The sequence below is a fragment of the Linepithema humile genome, chromosome 5 (assembly GCF_040581485.1).
Source record: "Linepithema humile isolate Giens D197 chromosome 5, Lhum_UNIL_v1.0, whole genome shotgun sequence".
NCBI lineage: Eukaryota > Metazoa > Arthropoda > Insecta > Hymenoptera > Formicidae > Linepithema > Linepithema humile.
In genome coordinates, this window is record NC_090132.1 from 6472260 (window position 1) to 6491541 (window position 19282).

At 33.9% G+C, this 19282-nt stretch overlaps 2 protein-coding genes across 2 annotated transcripts; both read left to right on the forward strand.

Annotated features, from left to right (window-relative positions):
- Positions 1 to 198: 198 nt before the first annotated feature.
- Positions 199 to 19170, forward strand: LOC105672682 (CKLF-like MARVEL transmembrane domain-containing protein 4). The gene is made up of 4 exons (XM_012367777.2): positions 199 to 789; positions 16309 to 16476; positions 16809 to 16922; positions 17166 to 19170. Exons 1-4 carry the CDS (start codon positions 616 to 618, stop codon positions 17247 to 17249), a joined length of 540 nt encoding a protein of 179 aa, XP_012223200.2. The 5' UTR covers positions 199 to 615; the 3' UTR covers positions 17250 to 19170.
- LOC105672680 (dynein axonemal intermediate chain 3-like) lies at positions 9957 to 16302 on the forward strand. Its single transcript, XM_012367775.2, has one exon. The coding sequence runs from the start codon at positions 12464 to 12466 to the stop codon at positions 15422 to 15424; it is 2961 nt and encodes a 986-aa protein (XP_012223198.2). The 5' UTR covers positions 9957 to 12463; the 3' UTR covers positions 15425 to 16302.
- Positions 19171 to 19282: the final 112 nt, after the last annotated feature.

Consider the following 19282-nt stretch of genomic DNA (forward strand, 5'->3'; position numbering starts at 1 on the left):
TATCCTGAACATTTTTAAACCTATTCAACAAAGATACATGATTGATAAATCAAAAAATTGATAAGTGATGTTACATTTTATTTTCTTGTCCAACGATAATAGAAATTAATTGATTAATAATTGTTTTTTTTTTTCGATTTTCCTATTAGATCATCATTATTTCTTGTATATCATAATTTTACACATTACAGAGAGTCAATATTGTTTTTTATTTCATGCTATAACACAATTTTGTTTTCACGAAGATTTATCTTATTTCTCTTCGAATGAGAGGTATATTCATGGCAATTAAAAATGAAGCACGACACGTAGGTTTGATTGATCCGGCGTTGGGCAACGGTCGTGGCAGCGATCGTAGTGAAAGAATAGTGGCTTCGCCGTTAATACTAGGTAGTGCGTTTGGTAGTGCGCAGCGGGCCGTGGTGAGCATACAACAGGTGTCCCGCGATCGGCTCTCCTGTGATACCGGTCCAGTTCTCCATCTTGTTCCCTCGGTGTTTATTCCCCGTCGCCTTTCACTCCGTGTACGAGTGAACAGAAGCACGACCGAGCGTGAACGTGAACGCGAGCGCGAACGCGTGTGGTGAACAACCTAAGTGTGCGGATCGGCGTAATATGATGTCGGAGACCGTGGTGACGATGGATGGTTCCAGCAACAATGCCAGCAACAATCCGCGGCAAGTGCCGACGGTGAAGACGGAACCGGGTCAGCCGAATCCCCTGGCTGGTATCAGGCTGAATGTGGCTTATTTCAAGACTATACCCGGCATCCTCAAGTTGGTGCAGCTGGTAAGCATCACAGCTTATTCTCTGTTTATTCGAGCCGTTGTGTACAAATGTTTGTAACGTGAGACGCGAGCGCTGGACGCCTCTTGCCATGCCTAAGCATGGCAAATTGGCACAATCTAGTTTGATACTAAATTTACGTTCTCATGGTAAAATATAATTTTATATGTTTACCACAATTTCCGAATCGGTTCCACGAGAAAGCAACGTTGCATTGCATTATGACGTAGTGTATTGTTTTTTTTTCAACGTGTACACGTACACACACACGCGCGCACGCACACACACACACACACACACACACACACACACACACACACACACACACACAGGCACGCACAATCTATCTATATATTCTATCTATACCTATAATCTGAACATAATAAATCAAGTTACTTGTAATAAAATCTCTGGTCTCGAATTTTAAGATATCGCAAAAAATATTATCGAACAGATTTTATTTTGCTTCGTTGAATAGAGTTGCACGAATAAAAAAATAAATTTGAGAGCTTAGTTTTAAATTCTTTTAAAGCAGTAAATATTTAGCAGTCTTTTGTAAAAGTTGTTTCTTATGTTTACTTAAACAAATCTTAATTTATTCGTGATGTTTAGATGTGTAGCCAGTGAATTTTCATTTGAAATGCGCAATAATTTTTAAGGTCTTGTACACATATATCACTCTGACATACGATTTACATGTTCATTAGAATAATCTGCTAGCACTAATTACCATTAATGATATAATTTATTGCTATGTCGATCATTGCTTATAATTAAGGTTTGATTCCTAGTTTATTAAGTATAGCTTTTCTATTTCTAAAAATTGCGTTTTGTTCGCAATAGACTTGACCTTATCACGCAATAGTTAATAATAGAAATTTCAAAGCACTTGCGTGCGTATATTTTTATATCATGCGGCAATTTCTAATATTTCAATAGACGTATCATAAACTGATTAAAAAGTTAAAACTGACGATTGAATAATTCATGATAGATACATTATACATGTATTCTTATCTACATTTTCTATTTACCAATTATATACATTTATCAAGTAATCAACAAAGTTCGTGCGGTTTTGCTAATAATAAACCTTATGAAAAAACGCACAAACTTTGTTGATTATCCGCTAAATTGTGACAATAATTTATACATTCTTTCACTTTTGAAGATTACAAACATCTGTGTAAGAATATTACACTACTGTAATATTGCCAATTGGCAGCAGGATGTATTTCATTATTTAAACACTCGAGATTTAAGATTAGAATACTCCACAAGATACTCCAAGTTCCTCCTTTATGTTATGTAGAATTTCTCTCTTAGTTGTACTATTGTTCTATTTTGGAATACCGCCAAGTGTTGGGATGTTATGAAAATTTTCTTCATATTTATCATATCGAGCTTTTGGAATTGCCAATTTATTAATAAGACAACATTAGTCGGATCGTGTTTCGTGCGACACAAATCAAGTGAACGAGGAAAAAAAATTTCAAAAATAATCCCCGATCATTCATATAATTAGATAGATTTCTTGGTAGTATTGCACGCAAACAGAATGATGTTACGCAATACACTACATCCATTCATTATCGTATACTTAAGTCGCAATTTCGCGTTGATGGTTACCATATGAAATTCCACAGTTATCGCACTGCGATGTGGAAGGTCATATCGGAAAGCAATAATCCGTTGCAATGTCTTCGACTTTTGACATAATGCTAACCCTATGTTCTTTTTATAATTTTTGTTTGTTTGAGCGTTTTTCTCATAGCAGAAATATGTCAAGGATTATTCGTACGTTATCTACTTCGCGTATAAATGTACTTTAATAGGCATTTTACGTTCCAACCATTTATGACAACTGAATTAGAAACAACTTCTTTGCTTTATTGGGTCGGGTCGATACTTTCCGTGGGGAAATTAACTTTCTCGGCGATCTTGATCCAAACACTTGTCTCTGACGGCGACGAGCACGGAAAATATTTACCGTCAAGTGAAATTCTTCGATAACAAATCCTTTCGAAAAAATATGATCTAAATATAAAATGCCTAAACATATATTATAGCTCTTGACACATTTATTGAATATTTATTCTATGATAGTAAATGTGTTTTCTAATTCTTTTTCCGATTGTGCTTGCGTTTATACGCATGTGCGCGTATTTACACACAATATTTGAGTAAATTATTTATATATAGAAAAAGAAATATATATGTACTTATATATAAAATTCTTTAAATTATTTGGATTTCTGTGTAGGAGATATTTTCTCCATACTGCCTCAATATTTTCTTTTTATCAAACACAATTGTTCAATTTATTCCTGCTTGTTGCAACGTGTTAATATTCTATACACACGCAATTTATAAGTATTTTAGTCCTTCCAACCGAGACGCAAACCGTTACGAAACCCGGAAGACAACTTTTGACTGAAAACCTTGGCTGATGCTCGTCATTGACTTCGTAAAGAGTTCGTATCTTTCGCACATCATTCTTATCAAGATACATTTCCCAATTTATTTATATCAGAATTTACGAGTAGTAAATTACGAGTGGTATCGTGTGATTTTTAAGCTATCTTTGATTTATTTTCATTCATTTAAACTCATGCAAGAATAGGCGCGATAGATAAATATTACAATAATCTATATAGATATGTGACATTGATTTATTTTGTGTTGTTCACAATAGAAGGTCATAATGAAAAAATATACTAAAGAATATTGAGTTTTACTTCGAAATTTAATGTGCAGCTGTAATATGTGTTGCGTATTAATTAATATGCAAAAAGTTTTATGCTTTAGATTGAGGAAATCATATGAACGAATGTTAAAATAAGGCAGAAAATAAGAACAACTGATAAGATTTTACGGTAATTCTCCGATCAATCTAAAAGTACGCACTGCGTGCACACGCGTCATCATGGCATCGGCTGTGCGGTTTACACCGTGACGTTGAACCTGCAGTGGCATAACCGCGTAACGGTAACTCTCTTACAGAGCAGTTAACAAAATACCCTACCTTTACCAGACAGAAAAGGTTTTGCAATATTTCGTTGATTTATCAGACTTTGGGGGGGTGATTTGCTTATAGAAACAAATTAATTTTTCTAAAACTTTTATTACAAATTATTTCATGTGACAAACTAGTAATCCACGTTTTTCGAATTCGGTAGATTACGAAGAAAAATATTTTTTTACAAAAGAACTTGAAAAATTGTTTAAGAAACTGTAGTTCTTAAAACTGCAATTATATGTTATTTTTTATTCAAGCTAATATTTTGAAAAAATATTGCCATGAGATGTATAGTGCCTATACAAATAATTGCTAAAACTCTATGCTATATCTATTGCTATATCAGCGTGGCTGACAATAAGATGTAATTTATACATGTCACGCATAATTTTGTTATGAAATATTGATGTGTATTTCTTAGAGATAATTAAAATCGATAAACATTATTTTAATTTGACTTACGACCATTTATATTTCTTCTTATGTACATACGTATAAGCTTATTTACTATTTACGGTCGATAGTAATAAAAAAGTATATTATATTGATCTTTCTGACGCGAAATAAAGTGTCATTTCTTATTATAGTATAAATGACCTTATAGCCATTTCAGCCAGTTCAGCCGACTGAACTTTAGCAAGAGTAATGAAATAAATATTAATGAATCTTACATTCTTTGCGAAAGTTGTGCAAAGTTTTGCTGTTGAAAATGGGTGCAATAAATTGTTAACAACGTTAATATTTAATGTTTTTTAATCAGATAGAATTATGACAACGAGAATAACGATAATGTTATATTATTTTGTAGCTAGTTAAAATACTGCGTTCACTTTAGGATGTAAAATCTCATGTAGATTTGTTAACTGCGCGCAGTAACAGTGATTGATACAATGTGTAATCTAAAGATTAATTATTTGATTTAATTCAACGCTAATTCCTAAGTTATTATATGGATTCATAAAATTTTTGATACGTACGCGGATCGAATATCGCGAGCGGATCGTAAGCGACAGCGTGAATATTGCAGATCTATGATAGGATTGTTCAATATTAAGTATAGTTATTTCATGTCATTAGGAAATAAAATTGCACTCTAGAACAATTGCAAATTACGTGTGAGGAATAAATATCAATGATATAGAAATTACGACCACGCAGCGATAATGCCAAATATAGCACGTGTGAGCTTACGCGCGGGTTACGAGCGGTTTACGAGTGGCTTACGAGCGACTTATTGCCGAGATATTGCGAGATGAGGTAATCTTTGAACAATTCGACCACTTGCAGAAAAACAATTCGATTTTCGAATACCGATCTCTTAAATCCGTGCAAATATGAGGAAATTCATGTGAATTGGATGAATCGAGGAAAAAGGCGCGGTATAAGAGAATTCTTTGAAAAATCGTGCGATGATAAAGCGATGACGACAGAGCCGAATATGTTATTGCCGGCCACGGTCGTGGGAAGGCTGACATTCCTGTAATGCGGTAATTCCGAATTTGTGACCTGAGGAACATAGCGGCAATACCGGAAGAACCGGTTTTCACTAGTGGTTGGGTGTATGATTAACGAAAACTTGGACGATGGCAGATCCGGTGCTACGCATGTTCGTTCCTATGCTAGATTTCACGCATGCGATGACCATACATGTTCATCCGGACGACCAGACGACCGGTACCATACGTAGCGTCCCACATACTCAGACTACCTTTCGCACCGCACCGTGCCACAGCTGGGACAACGGTATCGGAACGTCTCATTAAGGATTCAACGTACCCATTTAGTTCGACCATTTTGTCGCGAGTTTGACGACAAACACATTGCTACCGGGTGCCCACTTATTACGGACCACTTGCTATTTTGATTGAAAAATTATCGAATGAAAAAGCATGGAAAAGCGTAGATACGCATGTAATGTAATACATATTGATGCATCAAAATCATAGAAACGGTTGTTCATCATCGAATTCTATTTTAATATCTATCACTCGCCTATTTCTGTTGAGAATGACATTTTTTTATTTCTTGAATTGTTGTTTAATTGCATGTGTTGTCAAAAAATAATTAGAAGGTCATTATTGCTTATTACATTCCAACTATCGGTATTAAATTGATTTGATTTTTCTCACATATCACATATTTTACACACTTACACACTTAGTAGTCAAAATAAAACACCTGGAATATAAATGTGTATATAATAGCTGAAGAATTATTTATATTTGGTAATTAAATACGCCTGATATAATGCAGATGATCAAATACAATTTTTATAAAAATGCGTCTTTATTTTTCTAGGCAAAAATAAATATAATTTAATCTATATCGAGGATATTCGCATATACAGTTTTATATAAAGTTGTATAACTTGCTTATTTTTACTGAAAAACATGACAGAATTTATTCAGAGCTTATTATATAAGAAAGTGAGAGATCGTGGTATATTATATCGTAGGAGGAAACATACCTATATATGTACAATCGAATAATGCAATCTCGTCGCTATAAATGACGTTTATCCTTGACATTTGTACAACATTTTTTTATTAGTATTTACACACGCACAATAATTAACAACCGACAAGTCGTGTTATTTACATTTTTCCTGACACGCATCTGGTATCTCCCACAAAAATTTGCTAATGTAGAGAAATTAATCTTTAATAATAGAAAACTACATAGTATATAAAAGTTTAAAAAATCTATACACTTTCACAAATTTTTATATGCAAAAATTTACCGAATATTATTTTACATTTTTGATTCTCATCGAATTTTTGTGAATATCTTTTACCCATAGAATTTTTCTATTATTTATAGTGTAATTTACGATAAATAATTTTGTTACTTGTTTAGTTGCATTATCAATGAATAGTAGCTTACATAATTGTAATAGAATCATTCATGCAAATTGGGTCGCCAGATCCTTGGGCTATAATAATTGATGTCTCGTAATGTGACGAATCGTAATGTGGAATTGCATGTAAAAATAGAGGAAAATTGATATAGTAATTTTCTTAGTAATACGAACGCTACGTAATGTGTCATATATATGTACGTCATATCTATTTGGGTATCCATGCGTGTAAATACAAGTATTAGATAAGTATAGTGTGCTGCAAGCTATACACAGTGAGAATGAATACCGCAACTTTTTCTTAACGAAATACAGGTAACGCTGGCTCTTGCAATTACAATAGGCGTTAATACATATGTATGTACGGTAATTTCAACTCTTAGATTTTAAAGATGTAAAGATGTTTTAAAGATATTTCTGCAATGAAGATAAATATACTTATTTAGTTGCAGATATGGTATATTATTTCTAAAGAGCTCTGAGAATAATATATAAAGAACCTATAACATGTTAAATGTGATTAATTTCACAGAGTTTGCATAAATTAAAAAATTTCTAACACTACATATTGATGCCAATGTAATAATTTTTATTTTTTTATGTCATTTATTTTACTTAAATAATTTATTTTAACAAACAAAACAGAGAAAACGCGCGGACAATTTAAGAGAAATTACAATATAGTATATACACAATTGCAGTTGCACTTCTAGAAAGAAACTTGTTTGACATCCGGTCTCATCATTTCCGGCCTCACCTGTTGCTTACGTATATTTAGTAGATCACACTATAGCAAAAAGGAAAATTTCCCGCAATAATCATTACATTTTTTAAATAAAAAAACAAGATTGTTATTACATATAATTTTTCTGTTGCATTTGATGCAACAGAATGTGTTAAGAAGAAACTTTAATCACGAATTCTGTGATAAATTTGAAATAATATTTTTTTCACCAGTTTCACAAGTATTTACAGATTGATACAAACTACAAATCAGTTATTTTAAAGATTTTTATTTGTATGAGTTAATATGTATACGATGCTATTCTATAATAGCGTTAACGATTGTGGCAGTAAGTATAGGTTTTGTAAAAATATCTTTCAAACTATCCTGTAATAAATTTCTTGCGGAATAGGTGCGACAGTATGCGCATGAGAGCTATAACAAAATTAATAGGAATAAATTAATTTAATAATTATATAGAAATGTAAGAAAAAGGATGATTGATTGTGCACATATTTTAATGTTAAACATAAAAAAATGTTTAATTTTTTTAAATTAAGGACTTAGATTAAAATTAATCAAATAAGAATGTATTTATTTATATAACAAAATTGTGTCTTTTTACACAAAATTTAGCAAAACTTTTTCTTGACAAATAATCGTAACGTTTGTTTTCGTACATACAAGCTCACGCTTTCGTACATTCGTCCCACTTATTAATAAATTAATGCGAATTAGTTAATAAATAATTAATTGCTGTCTTGTAATATCATAAAACTGTACAAATTTATCCAGATAAAATGTGCCTGTTAGAGCAGATATTTTTATGCACAATTTACAATGCAAATAGTAAACTTAAAACTCGTTTTAACAGGCTGCAACTGCGACAATTCTCTTTTTCCCTCCTTAGTTAAGATATTTTCACACGATATTACGCATCTAAACCACGTTGACCCACTTGAAGGGTTAATTTCGGTCAGGGTAACGCTCGTGCATTACACTCTTGTGGATAATCAACTCTCGTTAACGGCGGGAAGTTCTCATGTGAGAAATGTTGTGTGTTGCGAGATGTAATGTGGAAAGTATTTTCGATTAATGAGCTACAATGGTGTTAGGAAATTTGAAAATAATTTTGTGATTAATTGTATTTTAACGAAGTCACCAATTTCACAAATATTTGTAGATTGATGCAAGCTACAAGTCCAGCTATTTTAAAGATTTTTATTTGTATTATTTAATATGTATACGGCGCTATTCTATAATATTAGCGTTAACGATCGTGGCAATATAGGTTTTGTAAAAATATCTTTCAAAATATCCTGTAATAAATTTCTTGCGGAACAGGTGCGGCAGTATGCGCACGAGAGCTATAACAAAATCAATAGGAATAAATTAATTTAATAATTATATATTTAGAAATGTAAGAAAATATACAATTTTACGTTGTACGCCAGCAATTTCTAAACGGAAGTAGCTGGTTTTCCTGGAAAAGCCACTTTCTAATCACTCTTCAAGGGAACACGTATACAATCTTTGAACTTTCTTCTTTAGAGTGAGTGCTCGAAAGCATCGCGAATTCTGATCGCCCACATCGAACGAAGCCTCGTGCTGTGAATTTTGCAATCGCTATCACATTATCATTGTGTACCTCGTACCATTGTGTTTCTCGCAGCGTGTAGGCCGAGGTATATCGGCTGCGTTACACAAGTTATGCATCGTGGTAATTGCGCGTAACTCGACTTATGTGCAAGGACAGGGCGCGCCTCATAATACGTGCCATACGCGCGTATATCCAACACATCGCATAGACTTGAGAAAAGAATGAACGAGATGCACTTTGATTCGGGAAATGAGAGAAGGATGTGAGACGTGATACTCACGTTTCGCATGTATGCATAATTAAACACATTGCACTTGACAGTGCAATGTGCGCATTTTTAACTTTTGACTTGATTAACAACATTTTTTTGTATAATTATTTTATTATTGTGATTAAAGTCACATAATTAAAGTTAAAAAGGTTAAAAAATATTTATTATTTGTTTTGTATTATTTGCTTCACTAGCGGTAGATACATGAATCATATTTTTGCGTATTCATCTCTGATAAAGCAAATAATAGAAAACTGATGATGCATTTCGATTTTAATCTCTGAATCAGAGGATATTGAGAATTTCATCGATAAAACTACATTTACTATAAGTCAATATACACATAGGCATGCAAGGAAAAGTGTTATTTCGAAATTCGTGAATAATTAGTATTTTTTTACTTATTACAACTTCCGCCGTTCTATTTCCAGAAGCAAAAGGCTGGAGTATCGTTTGCGAATTGTGCAATATCGCGCTGCTACGTGGACCTGAAGTAATAACTCCGTTCCGGCAAATCCGTATTTTCAAAACGTGTTCAAGATTTGCATAAATCATAAAGTTAATCGATGTAAATCTCCTTTTCAGTTTTCGTTAAAGTAATATAAATTTATTCATAAAGATAATAAAGCATCTACGTGTAGTATATTTAATCGAAATTAATAGATATATAATGATATAATAAATAAATCTATAATCAATTATCACTTGCATCACAAAAACGAACTGACAATTATTTTTCTAGACTTCTACTTTAATCTTTGGAATTATGTACACATCTTATCTTTATTACACATTAAATGAAACACCTTAGATATCGATAACAGAGAGAAGAAGCAGATACTAAATGCTCAAAGAGAATTGCGCGGTTATTAATTTTTTTTATTTACGTTTAACATTTTATAACGTAACTTTATCTGAAGTGTGCAAATAATTTCAAGATTTTATTTATATTGCGATAAACAAATATTGCACATTTATAATAACAAAATACCAATAAAGTTACCATAAAGTAGAGTTAAAAAAAAAAAACTATTCGAATCTGTTTATATTTTTCTCTATGATTTATTAAATTATATATTTTATATCATATACACACATTTCATATTCTTAAGAGGCATTTGAATGTTCTCTTTGCACTCGTTTTGATATGAAACGATAAATCTACTAAATGTGTTTGCTGCAAATTGATGTATAGACACATTCACGGTAGCAACCGACATATGTTGACGATTATCCCATTCTGCAATTTTAATGAGCAGGCGGCTAGTATGAATGTAGAGGATGACGAATCAAATGCGTGTACTGCCAGCAATCTTCTTGCGGTTGAATGTAATTCTTACATCGTATCTTCATTATCTTAAGGCGGTTTCTAACAGTTTAACACATTACGTAAGGTTAATAAATGTGTTGTGACATTTATGGACATTTTCTATATCTAAATAACACACTTTATTATTCGAGAAATATATTTTTATTTGGTTTTATTTTTGATATTTATTTTTATTGGTAATTATTTTTCATAGGATCATTTACGCAATGACATTCTTCTTTATATACCATGCACATATATGCGCATGTAGACACATTGTATGTAATTTTAATTATGATTGAATTCAATAATGATTGAAATAACAAATGAATGTGTCAAGTGTCCGTCGTAATAAAGAGGATAAATATATGTAACCGGTGACTATTTAGTATAATAATTATATACTATAGGCGAATGGGTGTTTGAAATTTCTTCTTGACGCCGACGGATGTTACCTCAACATCCTCGGCCTCGCATATTGGTGTACTTTCGCAATTGGTATACTTTCAATGCAACTGATTGTGAGCGCATCTTTATGCGTTTTCCTGCCGTGGCAGATAAAGGTATCGTTGTAGATATACATATACGATATATAATGCAATTTCCTCTTTTTCCTCGATTTGTGTGCGTTACTTTTTCCTCATAGTTCTAGCGTTAATATACTCATAATAATAACGTTAATATATAATATATATAAAAATAAATTCTTTATTTCGACGAATTAACAAAGTCAATTGTATATTACATATTGTTTTGATTTTATTAATTTTATATTAGTGTGTCGATTATTAGATTATCAAAAATTTGAAAAATATTAACAAAAGATAATATGAAATTAAATTCCTTTCTTTGAAAAGCAATATCAATGAAAGTCACGCAATGTTATAGCATATCAAGTAAATCAGGATTATAATCAGTTGTTGCACCTTTAATTTTCTCTTCCGACTGAGTGAAGTAACGTCTGACGGCTTTCACAAATTGAAATTTCTGTGCAGGAACGCATCTTATTTCTACGCGTTCTTTACTTTAGTACGTATTATGTCTATAGCCACCCATGTATACTTAGCGACGCGACAGTCACTTAAGCCGGCCGTTCTTAAAAGGTCAACATTGATCACTGTCCATAAACGTGCTGTCGCTGAGGACTTGAAAATACGCGAGTAAGGCGTCTATGGCTTATTAGAGAAATAATAAATGAAAATAATATCAATGAAAGACACGTGAATATTATAACACATTAAATAACAATACGCGTGCGCACGAGGAAATATAAAGAAAGAACACACTTACGTAATAATAATATAATATAATATTAAGTAAACTAATTAAAATTGACTGTGTTATAAAATTGCGTGCATAACATTAGAGATGCAAATGTTACAGATTACTTCAAAATATAATTTGCATTGTCGATATAAGTTGATATAACACTTGTATGTAATCCATTTTATTTATTTTAATATATTTTTTAATTTAAAATAATAATAGCCGAAAAGTGTGTGTGTATATGTATTCATGATTGTTGCATATAAGGATATTTAGAGAAAACTCATAACAACATTTTATGGTACATTATTTAATTCAACAATTGTATTTAAATTTGCGATAATGCTATCGCAAGTACCCGCTGCAATTGTATATAAAAATTCGCAAAATCTAACTCACGGATTTCTTGACTAGGATTTCTTGGTCATGACATTAAGAAGTGAAAGTGAAATCCTTTTTCCGCTTTTGCAATTTTCTAGACTTTCAGATAATCTCAGATAATTCATTACTGAAATTTCGAAACTTTATAACCGGGGAAACAGCGGTGTTTGATCAATATCGAGGACCGCAGTTCCGCAGTTAGACGTGTTCTCAACGTAGTTAGTACACAATATTACGAACCACAAAAATAATGTCGAGGAATGGGATTAAGTATCGATCAAGTTGGACGTTGCACGACGAAAATATCGAGAATGTGGAGCGCGTGAGCCTCACTGCTGAAGCTCAGCGAGAACTGGGTTGCGCGGTTGGTGAGCACGTGTTCCTGGAATATCCTTGGGCTTATGTGTCACGAGAGACTGTTTCGAGACTTGCCAATACAGCGGGCTCGTCGCTGGAGCTACACCGAGACAAAATCGAGATTTATGGCGGCGATACTTTTCTCGTAGGCTATTCGTCCACTCAGTTGAGCGGTTGTGATTTTGTTATCTGCTTGACGGAGGATGCAAGGTCAGTGATAACGAAGAGAAATGCCGACATTAGCAAGGGAATCCGGAGCGAAGTCATGCGGAAGATCAGAAAGACCGGTGGATCCTGGAAAACTCTAGCGAGTGAGACGGTGTTAGATGAGACGGTGTCGGCCTCTGTCAGGTGCACAAGAGAATTGTTTGAAGTAGAAGTGAGCTTTCCGCTTAAGTCTCTGGGCTTAAATCGGAAGCTTTGCGACAGGCTGTCGGGAGACTCTTCGGATAGTTATGTGGAATTAATTCCTTACGAGAGATTCGAAAATATCCAGAGGAGATGCATTTCCCGAACGATTCAGACGCACTTGGAGCCGCGAGAAATTCAAGTGCAAACCTATCCCGGATATCCTAAAAACGCCTGGACGCAATACATGTACAACGATATTCTACCGTCGGAAGCTGATGACGACGAATTGAGAGAAGAGGAAACGGAGAGCGAAGAGAAGAGAGAGACCGAAGAATCCAAAGATGCGTCCGAGGTCGACGCAGAAGAGAAACCGATAGAGAAGAGCTCCTTGGAGCTTTTTTTGGAAGCTCGCGCGCAGGAGATGATCGACGCTGTGTGTTACAATACGGTCGTGAACGTTTATGTAGATGATATCGAGACGCTTGCACGGCGAGAATTAGAAGTCAGTCAGCAGCGAAGTGAGATCACTTTTGTGGAGCGATACTCTCTCATTAATTTACGCTTCACCACAGATAAAGTTATCGCGGATGTTTCCTGGCATCCGAGCCTTGTTGATTACGTGGCTGTATCTTATGTTACCATACCGTCGTGCGAAACATCCAGTCCATCCTCGCCGAGTGTTGAGGATGGCGCAGCTGCATCGAAAACAGAGTCGACGGTTTTATTATGGTCCCTCGCTGATTCCCTTCGGCCCCAGCTATTATTACGCTGTCACCAGGACATTTACTGTATTTCTTTTTGTCCGACGAACAGTGACTTCGTAATCGGCGGTTCCGTATCCGGCCAAGTAGTTGTTTGGAACATTCACGGCCGAATAGCCGATCGCAATATTGACGAAGTGGAGATAAATTTTGCGATTCGAGATATCGTGTCGGAAGTATCTGCATCTATGATATCTGATCTGAATCATTTGCATCAACTGCCGATTCGCAGAATACAATGGCTTCCCGATAACTACAGGATTGAGCCATCTGGAAAACTGACGAAATTGTCGTCTCATTCGAGTTATCAGTTTGTGACGATTTCCGATGACGGCATCGTCGCCATCTGGGATCTTCTGAAATATTCCATTACTTCTCAGCTGAAGCCGGGCTCCGGCCAGGATTTTGACGACACCTTTCGACCGATATATCGCTTGAACTTACGAACTTCCACGGATTCGTCTTTCACGCCTCTTTGTCTATGCCTTCCGCCGGACAGCGTTTTTCAAACAGATGACAAGCGCCGTAATCAGTTAGATTCCATGGACGTAGACGACGCGAAGAGATTATGGATCGGTATGGCACAGGGACAGTTCGTTTGCTGCACCTGGGAGGGCCAGGATACGGAAACGACTGACTTAGAGGAGTGCAAGTTCCTTGGCTGCATTTCCGCGCACGACGGTCCCGTTGTAGCAATTCTCCGATCGCCGCATGTTCCGGACATTCTTCTGACGATAGGCGGTCACGTCTTCGCCATTTGGAAAGATGATTTCTTAGACCTTCCCCTGTTTAGGCGAAAATCTGATAACATATACACCGCGTGTTGCTGGGGCAATCGACCAGGAACCTTCTTGATGGGAACTAACCAGGGCGATTTGGAGATTTGGGATATTAAAAGAAGAGCAAATGAGCCGATACGCACACAAACTATCTTCAGACAGCCAATAACTGTTTTATCACCTCAAGAATCGTGTAAACATGGCTTTAAGCTAATCGGCGTCGGCGATTGCAACAGTATCTTCCGTATTTTCGAGGAATCGACGGAATTTGAGGATAATATACTTGAGAGAATGGATTGGTTCGAGGAATTTGTATGGAGAGAGATAAGAAGAAAGAAGATGTTTTTCTCGTGGCAGAAAGATTTTCTCCAAAACGACCCGACAATCGTTGCTAAAAGGCAAGCAAGAGCAAAAGAAGAACGCAGATTGAAGCTTGAAACAGCAAGATTAAAACTTCACAAAGAACACGAAGAACGACTGAGGTTGGAGGCTGAAGAAAAAGAACGGAAAGCACCAAAATCCAAAGATACTATGTGGAAGCTACGCCAGCAAGAAAGAATGAAGAAGATTCTCTTAGAAAAAAAGAAATTCGCGCCACGAGAACTGGAGGAGAAAAGACAGCCGCTAGTTCGCTTGGCTGAAGAGAGGAATCAAAAAATGACTAAAGCGAAGAATCAAGTTTCGCTTTGCGACCAGCATTTTCATAAAATTGTATCTCGCAAATTTCCTGAATTTCATGATTTGGCAGAAAAAGACAAGAGCTTGGAACAGAAACATGAAATAGTACAGGATGAAGAGGCAATAAGTGCATTATTGCAAGAATTTTATAAAATTAGGGACGAAGTGCGAAAGACAGTAGCGGAGAAGTCATATGTTCCAAAATTTGATTGGAACACTTGCATGAAGGAAGATAAGGAAAGACTACAAAACACGAAGCATTCACAGAAGCAAGTTCAAAGCTAAGAAGACTTTCGCGAGAAGTGTCAAAGCGTTCCTCATTTATTTTACAATCGTACAATTTTACATCGTAAACATGTATATGTTGATAAGATAATTTTTAACAAGTGTTACAAAATTTTTTTTTATAACAAACTGCACATAATTACAATAGACAAAAATTCTGATTAACGTTGACTTTTAAAAAATATAAAAATATAAGAACACTACCCAGGTAGAAATTTTCCTCGATCTTCCCTGAATATATATGGGCCCTATATGGGAAATATTAGCTTCGAAAATTCTGACGGGTCCTGGCTTTTCGCTGTAAATTCTTCAAGATTTTTTCCAGGTTTTTTATTAAAAAATATCTATTTGTATTTTTTCTGGATCTGGCCGGGTTCGATCAGGGAAAAACCAGTATTTTTATTTTGAACTTTCAGATTGTTCTAACGGGGTCCCTAGGGGTGGGATTCCAGGATAATTTCTAAGAAAAATTGTGGAAACAAGCTTGGACCTGAATACATTTTAGACAAAGAATGTCCGTCTATGCTTGCCGTCTTCCATTACACATGAGTTCAAGCTAAATTTTCCGGACAGATCCAAGCTATATTCGGGGAAAAATATTCAGGGCCAGACTTTCTTCTAGACCAGATTTCTACCTGGGTATATAAAAGTAACAAAGAGAGCACGAATGAATGAATTTATACGTGAGAAATCCTGAAATCTCGATCTTCGAAAAGATTACTAAATTTCGAGAAATTCGAATATCATTAATTCAATGTATATGTCAGTCTTTGTAATTGAAATAAAAAATTGTTTTTTGCACTTTGATTGTCAATACTTGTTTTCCCTCTTTAAATTGTCTTGTAATAAGTACGCATATCAAAGGTATTTGATGTTTTTTCCAGGGTCTGGGCATAATATGTATGGCTTGTGCATCTCCAGCATTTATAGGTGCAACGCACTGGTTTTTGTTCGTTGCAGTAACGGCCTTTATAAGCACCCTTATATGGAGCGCTATTTACTTTTTGTCTCTCCGAGAGGTACTTAAGGTGCCCATCAATTGGATTTTAAGTGTAAGTATGCACAGAAGACATTTAAAAAGATCCTAAAACAAAACACGCGTCTTCTTAAGCTTGTTTGCTTAATTATGCTATAATTATGTATAATTAAAGTTTTTTTGATTAAAAAATCTTAACTTTACATTTTATTTATTTAAATTATCGTAAGAAAATGTTTGATTTGTGAGAGATTTTTGAGAATTAATGCATTTTTGGAAGACGCGTAATTTTATCAATAATGTATCTTAATCTTTTCGTAAAAGAGTTATTACTATTTAATAATGTAATGTTATTTTTTTATTTTTTCCTAATAAAATTAATTTAATGTATGCGTATGTATATTTTAGGAACTTCTAAACACGTTTGTGAAAGCCGTGCTTTATATGATTGCATTCATCGCCCAGCTATCGGCTTGGAGTGCATTGAGAAGTACGGTGGCAGCTTCGAATATTGCTGCTGGGGTAAAAGACGATTTATATAAACTTCTTTAACTAAAATATTTTGTATAAATATAAAAATGCTTTTTACTCAACAAATAAACTTACTTTCTCTTGTAAAATAAGCTAGAGATTGTGCTGATCTAAAATTTCGATTTTAAATAAATATTCCAAGCATTCTTTTATAATTACTTACGTTCAACTTTCAAGATATATAAAAAGAAATGAGTAAATGTGATTATTTTTAAAGCACAATACTGTTTGCAGGTATTTGGAATATTCAATACCATCGCATATGCCGCCGGGACTTACTTCCTATACATCGAATGGAAGAGCACTAATACGCAGTAAGCATTGTCAACCTATAGAGGAGAAGCCAGGTACCTGAAGAGCATGCAACAACAATTGCCGTGGTCAGACTCTCAGCGTCCGTCCAAAAGGATTTTGGTATCCCAAAACCATATGCTCGATAGAAAAGTCACGCTGAGAGTGACGGTTTGTTGAAACTAGTCCGGCATAATTCTCCTCAGATTGTATGTAACTTAAAGAAAGACTCTATACCTACGTGCCTTAAGATTAGTTATTTGTCGCGATCATTGTCGTTAGAGCTAAACCCGCTGCCACTGCGAGAAAGATTGATGATCTGCAAGAGCGAACAAAGTACTGCATTTGGAATATTGCAATGTCCTAAGACAATAATGTTATTTTATACTCACCAAGTCTGCGCGGGATCATTGAGCCTGTGTCTTTGTAATAAAAAAAAAAAACCATAAAATAGAATTAACTGAACAAAGAAATTGATTGACTTATTTTAAAATTATTTTAAAAACATTTTTTTACACGGCAGTTGTAATAATCTTATGGCATGGTTATTTGAAGATTATATATTTAACAGGTTTGTTAATAATGGAATATACATCAATATTATAATATACAATGTTAAATAAGATAATGCGAACATGAAATTATATTTTGCGCAATAAACAGGAAATACATTCGTTATTTCATTTCTTACAAATATTATACTGTACTTTTGTTTTTATTAATTTACTGCAGATTTGTGTGCAGAAATCTTCATTATTGATTCATATTATATAAAAAGACGCAGTATGCGTCTCTATGCAGTATCTAATACACGTGGATATATTCTAATTTGATTAAATCATGTATGACACTACGATGTCATTTCATATGCTGCTGCTACTTCAATTGTATAATTCTTTACAGAGAACGATAAGTAATATTTTAAGAAACTTTATATGATAGTGTACGATGAGTTTTTATAGGGATATCGGTCAGGAATGATTTTTAATCAATACAAATTGTCAATAATGTTTAGTGTGTTGATTTAAAGTTATTTCAGCGATTAAGTTCATATTGGACGATTATCTTCGCTGGCAATTTCCATCAATTCGCACACTTTTGACGATCCTAACGTATTAACTTCTCGTGCACCTGATACATATGCGTGAAACATTTATTTTCTAACTGAAGTGTTATGCAATCTCGTAAAATTTTATTTTTATGTATACACATATATATTTTTTCCTATACATAATATATAAATATTATAATATATAATGATATATATTTATATATACACATGGGTGTGTGTGTGTGTGTGTGTGTGTGTTTATATACTATACATACACTCCCGTAATCTCTAAATAAGATGCAGTATAATTTTTTTTTATGTTCTCCCTCATTCGCATGTAAATCGTACAATATTTGGAATACATTAGGGGAGAATTTATCCCGACAGAATCGGTTGTGAATATACATTACATCGATCGTTTCTTAGATATCTTACACAGAGTCAAGAGTTGCACGCTTTTACTTATCTTTCAAGAATATTTACAATCTCATATCCTTTACTTGATAAAAGGTCGCGTGACATTACAGTAATGACACGATTAACTGAAGCTAAAGGTAGATGTTATATTAATAATTAAGATTACGCTTTTTTTTATCATAAGCATTGAGAGAACATATCTGCTTTGCGGCGTTTGATCACTTCTTTGCTTATCTTTCCATTCATTTATTATTTGAAACAGGTAAAAAAACCACATTGTGATGCATTTTCCTTCCAAAAATTCTCTATTTCAACATTGTTACTTTTTATGTATAGCACTATTTATCTCGTATTTTAATTATGCGTATAGTGATATACATATACAATCATATATATATATATGCGTTGGAACATTTTTTAATTTTGAAAGTTTATTTATTTTTAAGCTATCGATGGTAAATAAAGTAAATTTAAAAATTATTAAGTGTATAGCCATGTTTTAACATGTGTGTTTAAACATTTTATCCTTGTTTTCATACGTTCAATTTTTCTTTTAGATGATTTTCATATGTTTGCTACATTTTCATATTTT